Raw genomic sequence first — 16,772 nt, forward strand, 5'->3', positions numbered from 1 at the left:
AGTTCAATAACTACAGATTTTTTTAAATATTCAACTTAATATAATCATTCCCATCTCTTCAAAACAAATGAAAATTTAAGACAAAGATACCACTGCAAAATCTAAACAGAATCATAAGCATACTATGATAGTATCCAGCCCTGTAAGGAAATAGTTGGTAGTACGATGCTAGGATTAGCTCATGCTTTTTCTAGTTATAGAACGCAACAATTTGGGGTGTGGAATTATAGGAAAAGTCAGGCATTCAGTCATACAAAGGGCAATACTAGTAGATACCTAAGGCAAGTATGAGGGCCGCATGCAGCCCACAACTGATATTTTTGCGGCCCAGCCAATATAACAGTATGTAAGAAACATTTTAATAAAAATTTTGTAACGTAATTTTTACAATATACTGTTATACATAATTATTAATAACGAATTACAACATTCACTAATGACTGATCACTATAATCCTGCACCTTATACGCAGGCGCACCATTTCTCTCCACTAATACTAGCAGCGAATATTTTAGCAGCCAATTGCCAAGTCATTAGTCCTGGACCGACTTGTTTGGTGTGCGCTACAGGAAATATTTCGCTTTCAGAGAACCAAAAAAATAGGTTTATTTGCGTTAGGCTTATTAACTTGTGCAGTTATTCAGTGTCTGGTAAGTTAATGTTCAAGAAAAAAATATTGTTATTAAAATGTTCTATTATTTTATGTTAACAATTACTCATTTATTTCAGTCCTTTGTATCCAGCATGTCTCTATCGAAATAAGCCTACATTTCTATGAAAATTTAAGCTTTTTTTATTTAATAAATCTTTATTGTTCAAATTATTACAGTTGTTCCTCTTTTTCCCCCCCATAGCTCCCTTTCACCCAGTTCCCACCCCACCCCATGCCCTTATCCCCCCACTGTCCTCATCCATAGGTATACGATTTTTGGCCAGTCTCTTCCCTCACCCCCCACCTCCCCTTCCCCCCACCCCCGAGAATTGTCAGTCCACTCCCTTTCTATGCCCCTGATTCTATTCTAGTCGCCAGTTTATTCTATTCATCAGATTTTTTATTCACTTGATTTTTAGATTCACTTGTTGATAGATATGTATTTGTTGTCACTTTGTTGTTCATAATTTTTATCTTTACCTTTTTCTTCTTCTTCCCCTTCTTAAAGAATACCCTTCAGCATTTCATATAATACTGGTTTGGTGGTGATGAACTCCTTTAGCTTTTCCTTATCCATGAAGCTCTTCAATTCTAAATGATAGCTTTGCTGGGTAATCTTGGTTGTAGGTTCTTGCTATTGATCACTTTGAATATTTCTTGCCACTCCCTTCTGGCCTGCATGGTTTCTGTTGAGAAATCAGCTGACAGTCTTATAGATACTCCCTTGTAGGTAACTAACTGTTTTTCTCTTGCTGCTTTTAGTATTCTCCGGCTTTTGCCCTTGGAATTTTAATTATGATGTGCCTTGGTGTGGTCCTCTTTGGATTCCTCTTGTTTGGGATTCTCTGTGCTTCCTGGACTTGTAAGTCTATTTCTTTCACCAGGTAGGGGAAGTTTTCTGTCATTATTTCTTCAAATAGGTTTTCAATATCTTGCTCTCTCTCTTCTTCTGGCACCCCCATAATTCGGATGTTGGTATGCTTGAAGTTGTCCCAGAGGCTCCTTACACTATCTTCATATTTTTGGATTCTTTTTGCTTTTCTGGTTGGGTGTTTTTTGCTTCTTCATATTTCAAATCTTTGACTTGATTCTTGGGGTCCTCTAGTCTGCTGTTGGATCTCTGTATATTATTCTTTATTTCTGTCAGTGAATGCTTAATTTATAATTGGTCCTTTTTCATATCCTCGAGGGTCTCACTAAATTTCTCGGAGGTTTCTAGAAGATTCTTGAGTAACCTTATAACCATGGTTTTGAACTCTATATCCAGTGGTTTGCTTTCCTCCATTTCTTTCGTTTGTGACATGTTTCTTTGTCTCCGCATTTTGGCTGTTTCCCTGTGTTGATAGAGTGGCTTTGTGTGGTAGGTGTCCTATAGGGCTCAGTGGCTCAGCCTCCCTAATTATCTGAGGCTGACTCTCTTGGTGCACCCCTTTGTGGGCTGTGTGTACAGTCTTGTTGTTGTTAAGTCTTGATTGCTGTTGGTATCACTGGGAGGAATTGACCACCAGGCCAATTGGCTGTGAGGACCAGCTGTGTCTACAATCGGAGAACTGCTGTGCTGGAGACACCCTTATGGAGCAGAACTTGCTTCAGTGGGGCTTTGGTGCTCACTGAGTCTGCCCCTTGAGTGTGTCACTTACGGATGTGAAGAGCTGTAATCTGGATGGTCTCACTCTGACCACTGGGTACACTGGCTCTTGCATTTCCAAGGAGGTGCAATGTCACCCACTGCCTGAGGCCACCCAGCAGGAGCTACAGAGAGATCTTCAGATTCCTCCTCTTTGTTTGGGGTTTGGAAGTGTCCAGATGAGGCCTGGCTGTGAAGCAGTGAAGGCTGCTATCTAGGCCTTCTTTTGGAGGCTTTGGTGCTCTTTGACCCAGCTGCAGTTTGTTAGGTTTAGATTGCAAAAGGCCAGGCCATTCATATGCAAAAGCCTCTGCACACAGTTTGGATAGGGTTGTAAATTGGTTGGGGCGGGGTCTCAGGGAATCAGGGTGGAGCAAACCGCAATGGCTGCTCTGCCTCAGAGAGGTCCCAAGGTCTCTGTGTCCTGCGGCCCCGTGCAGGAACAATGATCACTGCAAGCACCTCTGTGGGAAAGCCACCCTCGTGTTCTGGTTCAATGCCAGACAGTCCAGTTTCTCCCCATATGAGTCTGGGTCCCCAGAGTCTCACCCAAAACTGGAGTTCAGAGCAATTGGGAGCTTGTAACTCCCTCATGACTGAAAAAGACAACAGTGTACCAAGTTGCCAGCCCGTTTCTGCGCACCTCCATACCTCTGCATTTCCGCACCTCTGTACCTCCTACCAGCTTTAATGCACTTTTCTCTTTCCTTCTCGTTGTAGAATTTCCACTCAGCCAGCCTTCCCATGGTCCTGGATGATGTCCATTTTGTCTTTTAGTTGTAGTTTTGATGTGGTTGTGTGAGGCAGCAAGTACAATTGTGTACCTATGCTGCCATCTTGGTTCCTCTCGAAGCTTTTTTTGTTGTTGTTGCCCACAAAAACTTAAAGCTTGTGTATTTGGCCCATGTTAGCCTTTGAGTTTGACATGCTTGCTCTACGGTAAACATTCCCAACACAAAGCAAGTACACAGGCAGGTGAGGAAGGGTACTATACTGGAGCCTGCAAGTTGAGGACAGCTCAACCAAGTTAAGTCTACATCCCAGGTGCCCTATAATAGGCCTAGTGTAGACCTCTGTAAGCCATCTGGTTTCAAGACACATATCTTCTATATATGCCAAATATGTCATTGTACATTATACCTTCTTGTCCCACTTAATGGTTATTCTAAAAACATAATACACTAGTCCCCACTTTTCCACAGGGAATTCACTCCAAATCCCCCAGTGAATGCCTGAAACAACAAATAGCACTGAACTCCCTATATACTATGGTTTTTCTATAAATACATGATAAAGTTTAATTTATAAATTAAGCAAGTAAAAGGTTAACAATAATTAAAAATAAAATAGAAAATTATAACAATATATTGTAATAAAAGTTATGTGAATGAAGTCTCCCTCTCTCTTGTACTGCACTGTGCTCACCCTTCTTCTCATGATGATGTGAGATGATACAATGCCTGCGTGATGAGATGAAGTGAGGAGAATGACGTAGGCCAGTAGTCGGCAAAATGTGGCTCAGCCAACTGCAGCTCGCAAGCCACATGCGGCTCTGTGGAAGAGTGTGGCTCTTCCACAAAATACCGACTTCTGCGCATGGGCCACGAAGTTTCAATCGCACTGTACATGTGCGCCCGCACGTGGTATTTTGTGGGAGGGCCACACTCAAGGGGCCAAAGAGGCGCATGTGGCTCGCAACCCGCAGTTTGCCGACCATGGATAGGCATAATGATATTGCCTTAGGCTACTATAAGGACTACTTGAACACAAACATTGCAATACCAGGATAGCCGATCTGATAACCCAGATGGCTACCAAGGGACTAATAGGTGGATATGCTAGACAAAGGGATGATTCAAGGTGGGCAAGATTTCATCACACTAGTCAGAAGAGTTTTCCATTTAAAACAATGAACTGCTTATTTCTAAAATTTTCCATTTAATATTTTCAGACCATGGCTGATCGCAGATAACTGAAATGGAAAGCAAAACTATGAATAAGGGGTGACTTCTGTACAGATGTAGGTCTAAGACAGGGTGGGGAACTTTTTTCTGCCAAGGGACCATTTGACTATTTATAACATCACTCACCGGCCATACAAAATATCAACTTAAAAATTAGCCTGCTATATTTGGTCAAACATTTAATTAATTCACCCCAATGCCTTGGCAAAGCCAGACCAAAAGGATTTTGTGGGCCTTATACGACCTGCAGGCCGGAATGTTCCCCAACCCTGGTCTAAGATAACAATTCCTTAAAAAATTGTTATTAAATAAATATAAAGATTCTAAAATAGCATGAAATAAATAGGATTTATCTAAAGCTGAAAATTCACAAATCACACATTTTTCCCTCTAAACTTACAAATAATTTCAACCAAGCTAATATCAGGGAATTATTTAAAACAAATTTCAGGGTACTTCCTATCTCTTGAATTCATACAGCCCTGACATAACTAATATTCACAATGATGACCTCAACATCTTTGTATCATGTGGTAACTGATAAGGAATATAAATGTGAGCATCTGAAAGGATTTAAATCACACAAAACCTATCTAAAGTAGTTTTAAAAGAAGAAAAAAAATCAGTTTCCAGACAGAAACAAGTTCTTATTATTCATTACAGAAAACTTAAGTTAGAATAATTTTATGACTAAATGTATTGAGAACATGCAGTTGAAGATTTATATTTTATTTAAAGCATAACTATTACAATTCCTGTAAGAATATTAAAGTATTCACACCACAAATTTTCCTATTACATTATACAAACATAAGCTCACTTAAATGAAATCAATAGCAGAGCTCAAGTTTTTAAGCAGTATAATTTAATTAAACACTTCTAATCTATGCAAATAGGTTTTTCCAAAGGAGTATATTTTTTCTAAACTATGCTATTTTGTTTTAATCAATCAAGAGTAGTATCAATAAAAATGCAATAATAGGAGCTATCCTATATTTCATGTCAAAATATATTCTTTCTGAGACTTTGCTTATTACTCAAGAAGGCTACAAAAGACAGAAAAGCATTTATAAAGAGCAATCAGTATTCAATTGTTACAATAAAGAAGCTTTCTGAACATAACTGGGAGATGATGGTGATGGTCATAATGATGGTAAGGGTGACAACAATTTTAATGACTTAGTCTAAGATGCTTTTACTGGGGAGGAAAAAAAATCCCGATAAAATGTCATTAAAACTTATTTATAGATCATCATCCTAATTTTAAGTCCAGTGTGCTATTTTATAATTCTCTAAGTGCAAAAATTACATCTTTGAGAAAATACCAAAGCCATTCATTTACTTATTTTTCTAACTACTCAACAATGGCTTGCAGCATGACAAATGTCATGAAAATGTACTTAAGACCCATCTGTACCATCAGAAGCTTCTTCCACCCTCCTTTACTTCCATACAATTCCTATGGCTAATCTTGGGTGGTTTAATCCTTAAGTAAGAGAAAGACTAGACTGAAAACATCATGTGGTAACTGATAAGGAATATAAATCAGAGCATCTTAAAGGGTCCAAATCACACAAAACCTGTCTAAAGTAGTTTTAAAAGAAGAAAGCAAAAATATGCTCCCCCCCAAAAAATCAGTTTGCCAGACAGAAAATTCAATGATTTTCACAAATGCCAAAAGGTTAATCATGAAGTTTTCTATAATGTTAATTAAATCATACCTTAAGAGAGAAGGAAAGAACAGATATATATATGCAACAAATTAGGTTATTCAAATTTTGTCAGAGATTTGAAAATTCCGGTAAAGCCAACACAGTACCAAAACTCTGAGCATTAGATAATGGCTGAGGACACTCAATAATGATACAGCTAACAAAACAAAGCCCAACAACATTTTCCTCTAGTGAAATAAAGTTAATAAGTTAGACAGACCTTTTAGTTTTTTCTGTGAGATTTTCAGCTTTCAATTAAAAAGGATTAAAATGTAAAGGCATTGGAGTTTCCCAAAGGATCAGATAGTGAGGAAAATAGAACGTAATAAAGAAAACAACTCTCCATTATGTCTCAAGAGCCAGACAACAAAACACTTCAGTTTACCTCAATGTCACTTGTGAAAAAAGAGTCCCTGAGCCAACCTTTCTAAGCAATGTTCAATAAATTAAGAAAAAAAACTGTAATAAAGCCATATATTACGTGTTCTTCAGCCAATTTATTCAATTAACCCATATCTGCAGAGGGTCCACAGGGTATTATATCACTTACGAGAGAAATTCTAAAAGAAGATAAAACATATTCTTTGACTTCCAGGCCTCTGTTAGTCAATATCAGAAAAAAGAAAATAAAATCAATACAGTATAGGGAATCCATAGACGTTATAGATTGGGAAACTATCAATATTACCGGTTTTTTTAAAAAAAATACTTGAGACTTTTTAAGCAATAGGAAGTAAATGCAGGCAGGGCAAAACAAAAGAGAAGAATCCAAGGATGTGATAAAGAACAGAGAGGGTAATTCAAAGCAGAAAGGCACAAGCTTCCCACATATGCATCTATGTAGACAGCAACACTGTAGCAATCAGAGGCAGAGATGGGGACATGATGACTGGTAATAGCTGCAAAACATCCAACTAAAAACTGAGCCACAAGGCTAAGGGACAGCAATAGCCATTATCCAATGGGGATGTTCACCAAAATTACAGATATATTAGAGATTTCATAAATAGAAGAGGTTTACTACTTACCCGATTTATATGGTTGCTCCTTAAAATAATGTGCAGTAGAGTTTTCTCAAATTCTTCCAACTTCTTGGAACACGTTTTAAGAATATGACTAGATAAGTTACAATCACTGAGCAGTCTACCTAAAGTAGCAACAGCTTCTGTCCAAAAGCTTGAAAGAGGAAATTTTGGGTCACGGTAAAAAGTGATCAGCCCTTCTAGCAACTGAAAAACAGAATCAGATACCGTGGAAGAGGTATTCTCCAAGTGGCTTAAGTCTGTTTTAAGACTCCCTGATTCTGTCCAGTTCTTCAGTTCAAGCAGATGTTGCAAAAATTGCATGTGAGAAGACAAGGGATTTTTTGAAGTCGCACAGTGTTTCTTTGCAATTGTCAGTGGTGGAAAGAGTGTGGGGGTGCAGCTCTCCACAAAATCTTGAGACACCTCTGAAGGTTCATTTCTCTGCTCATTTGATAAATCACACCCAGAATCTTCCAGCCCAGTTAATGTATTTTCAGAACTTCCAGGCTCCTGAGCCTGCAGCTGGGAAGGTGATTCTCCTGAAATGGGAAGAAATACAAGTGTAATCTTTCTTTACTGAGACTTTTTAAGCAATAGAAAGTAAATGCATGCAGGGCAAAACAAAAGAGAAGAATCCAAGGATGTGATAAAGAACAGAGAGGGTAATTCAAAGTAAAAAGGCACAAGCTTTCCACATTTGCATCTATGTAGACAGCAACACTGAAGCAATAAGATATCCTATCTAATAAAAGAGAAACATGGTAATTAGCCGTACCTCCGCTACTCTTCCCATTGGCTAATCAGGATGATATGCAAATTAACTGCCAGTCAAGATGGCGGCAGGCAGCCAGGCAGCTTGAAGCTAACATGAGGCTTGCTTGCTTCAGTGACGGAGGACTCCAACGATCCCCGCCTGCCTTGCCGGCCTCTGAGCTTGCAGTCTGAAACATTGTTACAAATATAGAAGCTAAATAAAACTCCAGAAACCTGCTTTCAGCCAGCCTGGATCTAGAGTTGGAGTTGAAACAGTGTTTCGATTATAGAACCCAAACAAACCAGATACCTGCTTTCAGCAACAGAGGCCTCAGAGCTGGAGCCAGAGCTAAAGCTGGCCCAGAATAAAAAAAAGAAAAAAAATTAAAAAAGGAGCAGTTGGGAGCTTCAGTCACCCGCCAGCCTGAAAACAGCCCTCAGCCCCTCACCCAGACTGGCCAGGCACCCCAGTGGGGGCCCCCACCCTGAAGGGTGTGTGACCAGCTGCAAACAGCCATCATCCCCTTACCCAGGCTGGCCAGGCACCCCAGTGGGGACCCCCACCTTGATCCAGGACACCCTTCAGGGCAAACCAGCCGGCCCCCACCCGTGCACCAGGCCTCTATCCTATATAGTAAAAGGGTAATATGCCTCCCAGCACCAGGATCAGTGGAGCCACAAGGCCTCCCAGCACCGGGATCAGTGGAGCTGAGAGGCCTCCTGGCACCGGGATCAGTGTAACAGAGGGCAGCGCCCAAACCCCGATTGCCCTGCGGCTCTGTGTGTGACAGGGGACGGGGCCACAACCTCCCTATCCGCCCTGCTCTGTTCATGACAGGGGAAGGCGCCCCAACCCCCTGATCAGCCCTGATCTGTGCCTGATGGGGGGAGCTCCCCAACCCCCTGATCGCCCTGCGGCTCTGTGTGTGACAGGGTGCGGCGCCCCAACCCCCTGATCGGCCCTGCTCTGTGGGTGATAGAGGGCAGCGCCCCAACCCCCTGATCCGCCCTGCTCTGTGCGTGACAGGGGGGAGCTCCCCAACCCCCTGATGAGCCCTGCTCTGTGCATGACAGGGTACGGAGCCCCAACCCCCCTGATGGGCCCTGCTCTGTGCGTGACAGGGGGCAGCGCCCCAACCCCGATTGGCCCTGCTCTGTGCATGACAGGGGAAGGCGCCCCAACTCCTAATCGGCCCTGCTCTGAGCCTGACCAGGGGCTGCACCTAGGGATTGGGCCTGCCCTCTGCCACCTGGGGGCAGGCCTAAGCCAGCAGGTCGTTATCTCCTGAGGGGTCCCAGGCTTCGAGAGGGCACAGGCCGGGTTAGGGACCCCCCTCCCACCCGAGTGCACAAATTTTTGTGCACCGGGCCTCTAGTTATTATATAAAATTAAAAGATATTTTATAATATTTTAAATATTATAATAATATAAAATAGTATAAGATATTTTCATATAAAAACTAGACATTGACTTTTCTAATTTAAAATGCTAAATGAAGCACGTAGATATGCATTAAACATTTTAAAGCAGTATTGTAAAAATTGAATAAATGAAAAACTGAAAGGAATTGACTAGGCTGACTGTGGAAAAGGTTTTTATCTTTACTGGTAGGAAGTAAAGGTGATTCATCTATATCACTATCTGTCTTTCAACTGTGTGCCACACTTGAAAGATACAGAGGAGAAACACAAAACCTGAAGGAGGTCTCCATCTGGTAGAGTCCAACAAGCAATACGGTGTACCTAGAGAGAGACTTGCTCAGGGTGCTATGCAAATAGAAGGACCCTGGTTAGCTTAGTTCATTCTGGAAGAGGTGATGGTGGAGCTAACTTATAAAACATAAATAGAAATTCAAAGCTAAAAGTTAGGGGAATGGAGGAAGACAGAGAACTCCATATACCCACATGGTAAGCACAAAAGCACAGGCTTAAGAAGGAAAAGAAAAGCATTGTGTATATAAGGATCCACAGTAATTTGACATTCCTTTTACAAAATAAATAAGTAAATAAATACGGCAAGAGATTAAGATGGAGATTAAGAGGCCAAGTCATAAAAGATGTTTTAAATTGTGTTAAGGACCCTAGAATTTATAAGTGTAGAGTGAGTGTAATTCAATGCACTTATACATAAAAATAAACAATTTATATGTGTATGTGTACTTATTTATAATTATCTATCTATCTATCCTTGAAACGATGTCTATAATCACTAGAATCTCTGACACTGCTAGAGAAATACTGCAGTTAAGGTTTAACCTACTAAGTGTAGATCATTCTTTGGTAGAGATGCCATCAGAAACATAAATAAGGTTGTTGTTGTTTGTCAATGCTTATCACCAGTGACCACATCCATAGCAGCTTTGGTGAGTCAGGGTGGTAGAGAGAGGTCAGACTGCAATGGCCTGAAGAGTGGAGGGGGAGAAAGCAAGGGAAGAATGGTAACACTTTTGAGGACTTGGATCCGGAAAGTATAACTGGAGAGTAACTGAAGGCAAATGTGGCCTGACAAATTAGGAGAAACATGAGGAATTACAGACTAAGAACAGAGAAGCAAGTGTTGGAGATATGAGAAAATATAAAAATGCCAGGTGAGGCATGGCCTGAGAGAAGGGAGGAGACTGAGTCAAGGATGCTAGTGGATGGGTGCGTAGTGATGGGGAAGTATTTTTTTTTCCTCTGAGGCTAAAGGAAAGATGGGGGGAATGTATAGGAATATTTTTTAAATGCCCCTGTCATATAGGAAGTTAAAGGACATCTCACCTAAGAAGTTAGATATTTTTTTAAAGCTGGAGACAGGGGGACACTAATTGATCAAGGCATAAGAATAATGATGAAAGCGACAACTTCTACCCTCAGCACCATATATTTGGAAATCCAACCCCAGTTTTCAAATGTCTCCCTTCTGGAACATTTCGGTTCTCCACCGAGATGTTCACAGAAAAAATGTCTTGATTGTGGACAAAAAATTTAGTTTTCATTCTGACAACCCTTTCATGCTGATTTGTCAGCATGGCAAACAGTGTCTCTCAGGCAACAAACAAAGGAGAGAATGCTTTTGTGGCTGGCCAAATGAGGATTAGCGCAATTTTAAAACATAAAGAGGCCATCAAGAGTGCTAATGTCGCTAAGGGTGTGAAAGCGCTCACAAAACAACAACCAAAGTCAACAGAATAAGTAGAAAAATTGCTGTTGATTTGGATAAAGGAAAGCAGTTAGCCAGTGACAGCCTTTTGGAGGCAGTGATGTGTGAAAAAGTGAAGATGCCTCATCTGCATCCTGACCTCCTCAAAGACACCCCTGGAACCAGTGCTGAAAGGGATTCCTTTGGGTTATGAGGGGTAGCTTGATAAATGTAAGAAGTGTTTATTTATAAACAATACATTATACATGTACTATACATTAAAAAGGTTAAAACGGAATCATCTGTGGGTCTGGAACAGATTAATTCAATGTACATTATTTCTAATGGTTAAAAATAACTCGGTTTCCAAACAAATTCCTTCTCAAACAGCCTTGTAGAATGAATTAAGTTTGAGAACTGAGGTTCCACTTGTTGCTCTTTTGTCCTTTGATAAAATTAGAAGCTGATGAGACAAAATCGGAGCTTTAACTTAGAGTTCATTCACTTAACAAGTGCCTGCTATAATCACTGCCGGTGTGCAAATGTGTGCTCCCTAATTATCACTATACTATCTGTACTTCATGTTAGGGAGAAAATGCAGTAAGTTAAAAAAATGTGGTGGTACCCAGGACAGTGAACTATCAGCAAAGTGTCTAACTGCATGTGGCTATTTCTATACTAAACCAGGCAAGACAACCTGCTCGTTTTAAGCTAAAGGACAGTTTCTTTTACTTATGAGCAAGGATAAACATTTAAAATGACTTCTCACCACATCCATCTCATTCTTCACAAAAGTAAAGGGAGAGGGTGGTTATTATGGTAATTATTCAGGTAGAGTATATTTTTCTTCTAGGGAATTCAAACCATTGCTCCACTAAGAAAGTGAACACAGTTTAAATATTTCATTAACCTACTCACTTTCCCATCAAGGTAAGCTGAATTTCATGGGTGATGATTTTAAGGAAGACTCATAAAATAAATTCTACCAGCTATTAAACTGGGAAGCAAAAATCTGCTTTCTTGTTTCTGCTTTTTACTCCTCATTGGTGTGCCTTTTGGCAAATCACAGTCACACCACCTCATCTCCTTCCTGTACCAAGAGGTACTCATTTGAAGGGAGTGGTTTTACCCATTCCTGTGCTCTGGCGTTAGGGTTAGGGTTAGGGTGGGGATAGGACGCTGAGATTTTATACAATATGGCTTACAGTGTTAAAGCCACTCTATTGAATTGAACAGAAAACTCTGATGTTCATATTTCACTTTAAAAAGTAGTTTCACCACATAATTCAATTGTTCTTCCCAACAACAGCCCTGGGAGATCATGAAATGCGGGCTCAACTTGACTAAGAGGCCTGGGAAAAGCCACACAGTGAGCAAGTAAAACCAATTCTTCAGTTCCAAGTCCAATCATGTTCTAACCACAGCAGGAAAACAAAAAAAACCAAAAGAATCCTGTGTTTTTCCACAGCAGCTTCTGGACATTTCCATTATAGTATTCATCAAGTTCTATATGTTGTCCACTTGAGTATGAGCTCCTGAATGGCAGAAGTCCTGTCTCTTGCAATCTCTGTGGACATCTCACTGAATAATAACATCACCTGCAGAAGACACCTTATCAGGATAAACTATTAGTGCAACCACTTGCTGCTGGCTATGACAGACAGACCTTCTATCATCCTTTTATATTCATAATGACATTGGGAGATAATGAAATGCAGGCTCAGCCTCACTAAGAGGATCAATTCCTTTGCAACTTATACCAAACCACAAAAGTTTATAAATAAATAAGAAAAATAACATAGAATATATAGACAGGCGGAAAGAATTTAGCTATTGTAGTAATCATTTAAAATGTCTCAAAATACTTGTTAACAAATAGCCAATAATATACTTTTTATAGAACCGACTAACTCTAATATATAACCAATAACCAATTTATTTCCTCTCCTATTTATTCTCAACTAGGGGCCCGGTGCACGAAATTCGTGCACTGGGTGTGTGTGTGGGGGAGTGTCCCTCAGCCCAGCCTGCCCCCTCTCACATACTGGGAGCCCTCAGGCGTTGACCCCCATCACCCTCCAATCGCAGGATCGGCCCCTTGCCTAGGCCTGACGCCTCTGACATAGGTGTCAGGCCTGGGCAGGGGACCCTCATTTCCCCCCATCACTGGTTCTGCCCCCCCCCCCCCAGGCCTGATGCCTCTGGCCCAGGCATCAGGCCTGGGCATGGGACCCCAGACCCCTCCGACTGCTGGCTCTGCCCCTTGCCCAGGCCTGATGCCTCAGCCAGAGGCGTAGACCCCCATCACCCTCCGATCACCTATCGGCCCCTTGCCCAGTCCTGACGCCTCCGCCAGAGGTGTCAGGCTTGGACAGGGGACCCCCATCTCCCCCCGATCACTGGCTCTGGCCCCCGCCCAGGCCTGAGGCCTCTGGCCCAGGAATCATGCCTGGGCAGGGGACCGCCATCTCCCTCTGATCGCTTGCTCCACCCCCCGCCCAAGCCTGACGCCTCTGACCCAGGCTTCAGGCCTGGGCAAGGGGACCATCATATTCCCCCAATCCCCGGCTCCACCCCCCGCCCAGGCCTGATGCCTCGGCCAGAGGAGTTGACCCTCATCACCCTCCGATCACCAATCACCGGATCGGCCCCTTGACCAGGCCTGAGGCCTCTGGCAGAGGTGTCAGGCCGGGCAGGGGACCCCCAGCTCCCCGCTGTTGCAGGCTCCGCCCCTGCCCAGGCCTAACGCCTCTGGCTGAGGCGTCTGGCTTGGGCAGCGGGGACCCGCAGCTGCAGCGGCCCCGGCAAGGGACCCCTAGCTCCCGGGACTGCCAGCTTCGACCATGCCCAGCTCCCATCGCCGGCTCCACCCCTACTTCCAGCTATGACTGGCCAGGGCGGCAAAGGCGCCTGATTCTCCGATCATGGCTGGGGGGCAGGGCAAAGGCGGCCCCAGGGCCGCCTTTGCCCTGCCCCCCAGCTCTTAGCTCCCCCCTGGGTTTCTGATCACTGTCAGTGGCAGGGGGCTTCTTCCTGCTTTCCCTTTCGCCTCCCTGCATTGTGCCTACATGTGCAAATTAACCGCCATCTTGTTGGCAGTTAACTGCCAATCATAGTTGGCAGTTAATTTGCATATAGCCCTGATTAGCCAATGAAAAGGGTATCGTCGTACGCCAATTACCATTTTTCTCTTTTATTAGTGTTGATAATGAAAACTTTGAGGACTATGAACAGGGTTTGCATGGGAAACCAGCACTTCCATATTAGAAAGCACTCCCTGCCTAATACTAGTGCAGTAAATAATAGTGGGCAAGTATCACTGCTGAATATATCCTACTAGGGGCCCGGTGCACGAAATTCGTACACTGGGTGTGTGTGTGGGGGGAGTGTCCCTCAGCCCAGCCTGCCCCCTCTCACATACTGGGAGCCCTCAGGCGTTGACCCCCATCACCCTCCAATCGCAGGATCGGCCCCTTGCCCAGGCCTGACGCCTCTGGCCTAGGCGTCCGGCCCGGGCAGCGGGTACCTGCAGTGGCAGCGGGGGGTGCCGCGATCGCGCGGGCTCCGCCCTTGCCCCTGCAGGACGCCTCTGGCTGAGGCATCCGGCCTGGGCAGCGGGGACCCACAGCTGCAGCGGCCCCACGATCGTGGGCTTCGCTTTAGGCCCAGGCAAGGGACCCCTAGCTCCTGGGACTGCCAGCTTCGACCATGCCCAGCTCCCATCGCTGGCTCCACCCCTACTTCCTGCTATCACTGGCCAGGGCGGCAAAGGCACCTGATTCTCCGATCATGGCTGGGGGCAGGGCAAAGGCGGCCCCAGGGCCGCCTTTGCCCTGCCCCCCAGCTCTTAGCTCCCCCCTGGGTTTCCGATCACTGTCAGTGGCAGGGGGCTTCTTCCTGCTTTCCCTTTCGCCTCCCTGCATTGTGCCTACATATGCAAATTAACCGCCATCTTGTTGGCAGTTAACTGCCAATCTTAGTTGGCAGTTAATTTGCATATAGCCCTGATTAGCCAATGAAAAGGGTAGCTCGTACGCCAATTACCATTTTTCTCTTTTATTAGTGTTGATAAGATGGAAAAGAGAAAGAGGAGAAAAAAGCTTTCTAGAGAAAAGTAAACATTTTCAGTAATACTGAATATTAACAGGTTACAATCTCTGACAATAATCACTAATAATATATTTATTCATACAAACAAGATTTTTAAATACCTAAGCTTATTTGAGTAATATAAAGCATAGAAAAGGACAGTAATATACTCTTGTCTCTTTTAAATAAGTCTTACAAATTACAAACAGACTCTTCTACTCATTTGCTTGGATGACTTTTCTAATCATAAATCTCAAAGCATGGCTAACAAAACATCATACCCAAAAGAGGGAGGAGAAAATAGAGATAGGATACTGCAGCTTTCTGCTGTTCCCATTTTTCCAGGAGGGACTAAGGTGAAGCAGAAGTCAAATGTTACTTCTCTCTCTTTTTAAAAAAATGTTTTAATTGATTTTAGAGAGAGTGGAAGATAGGAGAAGGAGAAGGGGAGAAAGAGAGTCAGAGACAGAGGGAAACATTGATGACAGAGAAACTTCTACACACACCCTTACCTGCAACCTGGGCATATGCCCTGACCGAGAATCTAACTGGCAATCTTTGGGTACACAGGATGATGCTCAACCAACTGACTCATATTGGCCAGGGCTCTCTTTTAACTTCTTATTGGGCTGAAGGGACTGAGGACTATAATTTCTCTCCAAGCCATTGGATATGATCTAACTAACTTGCTTGTCATTAGATTTGAAAGAAATAAAACACACTAATCAAGCACAGTCTAGCATACATTAAATGCTCAGTAAATACAGGGTGTGGCAAAAGTAGGTTTACAGTTGTTTGTATGGAAAATAATACAATAATTAATGAATAATAATAACAGAATAAACTCTGTGTTTCACATAGTCATAACTGTAAACCTACTTAAGGGCAGACAGAGTGTACTACTCTGGGTATTTTCTTTTGCCTAATGCCTACCCTTCTACATGGTTGGTGGTCTAAATGCTTGTTCCATATATATTAACAAAAAGTAAAATCAAATAGCGTCTTTTCAATTCACTGAAAGGTCATCACTACCAACTATGATTTCTTAGCATTAATAATAATCACATGCAGGGATACATAGAATAAAAGTAATGTTTACGCCACCTGGTGGTCAAACAGGAAATGCAGTGTTAAAGTACTACACAATTCATCTGGGGGAAAAAATCACTTTAAAGCAATTGTTTGTCTTCTGCATCTGGAAGGATATATTTTAGCCTATTGTAAAACATATTTGAGAAATGCTGATCGAAAAGGCTGAAGTTTTGATTAATCCCTCTCTAGCAGCATGTCGCAATTCTAACTTTGAATACACCAAGGGAGAAGCAATGTCAAATGCATGAAATTCCAAGCTAATGGTATGATATGTCTTAGCTGAATTGTCTTCACTGCATGAGGTTCACAAAACAGTGTATTTGTTGTTGTATTTGTATGCTTGGTTCAGGACTATTTGACAATATAATGCCTCCTGCTTTCAGGTGCTCAAACTCTAAAATTTTCTAGCTACCCCCATCTCTCTCTCCCAAGCCATCTTCTAGTTTGCCAATTTAAACCTTGCTCATCATTATACCTTTGGCTTTTTTCCCCTGTTCGAGCTTCCTGGATGTCCCCACCTTTCCTACAGACTTAAGCAGATGCCCCCCAAATCTCTATCTCCAATCCTACCTCCTCTCCCACGCTCAAGTCCCTAGGTATCTTGACATACCTTGGGCTCACCACTTTAAACCTCATATGTCAAAACAAATCATATCCTTCACTTTTAAACTTGGCCCAATTTCCAAATAACAGTACTACTGCTCTTCCTTTGGACATTTGAAAACTAAGAGTCAACT

At 42.6% G+C, this 16,772-nt stretch overlaps 1 protein-coding gene across 1 annotated transcript in view; it reads right to left on the reverse strand.

Moving 5' to 3' along the window:
• Positions 1 to 16,772, reverse strand: part of MEI4 (meiotic double-stranded break formation protein 4) — a 156,789-nt gene that overhangs the window by 83,816 nt on the left and 56,201 nt on the right. The window contains exon 3 of the mRNA XM_059699628.1: positions 6,984 to 7,519. Coding sequence (XP_059555611.1) covers positions 6,984 to 7,519 — 536 coding nt within the window. The remainder of the gene's footprint in view (positions 1 to 6,983; positions 7,520 to 16,772) is intronic.

This window comes from Myotis daubentonii, chromosome 6 (genome assembly GCF_963259705.1).
Source record: "Myotis daubentonii chromosome 6, mMyoDau2.1, whole genome shotgun sequence".
In the NCBI taxonomy this organism is placed as follows: Eukaryota; Metazoa; Chordata; class Mammalia; order Chiroptera; family Vespertilionidae; genus Myotis; species Myotis daubentonii.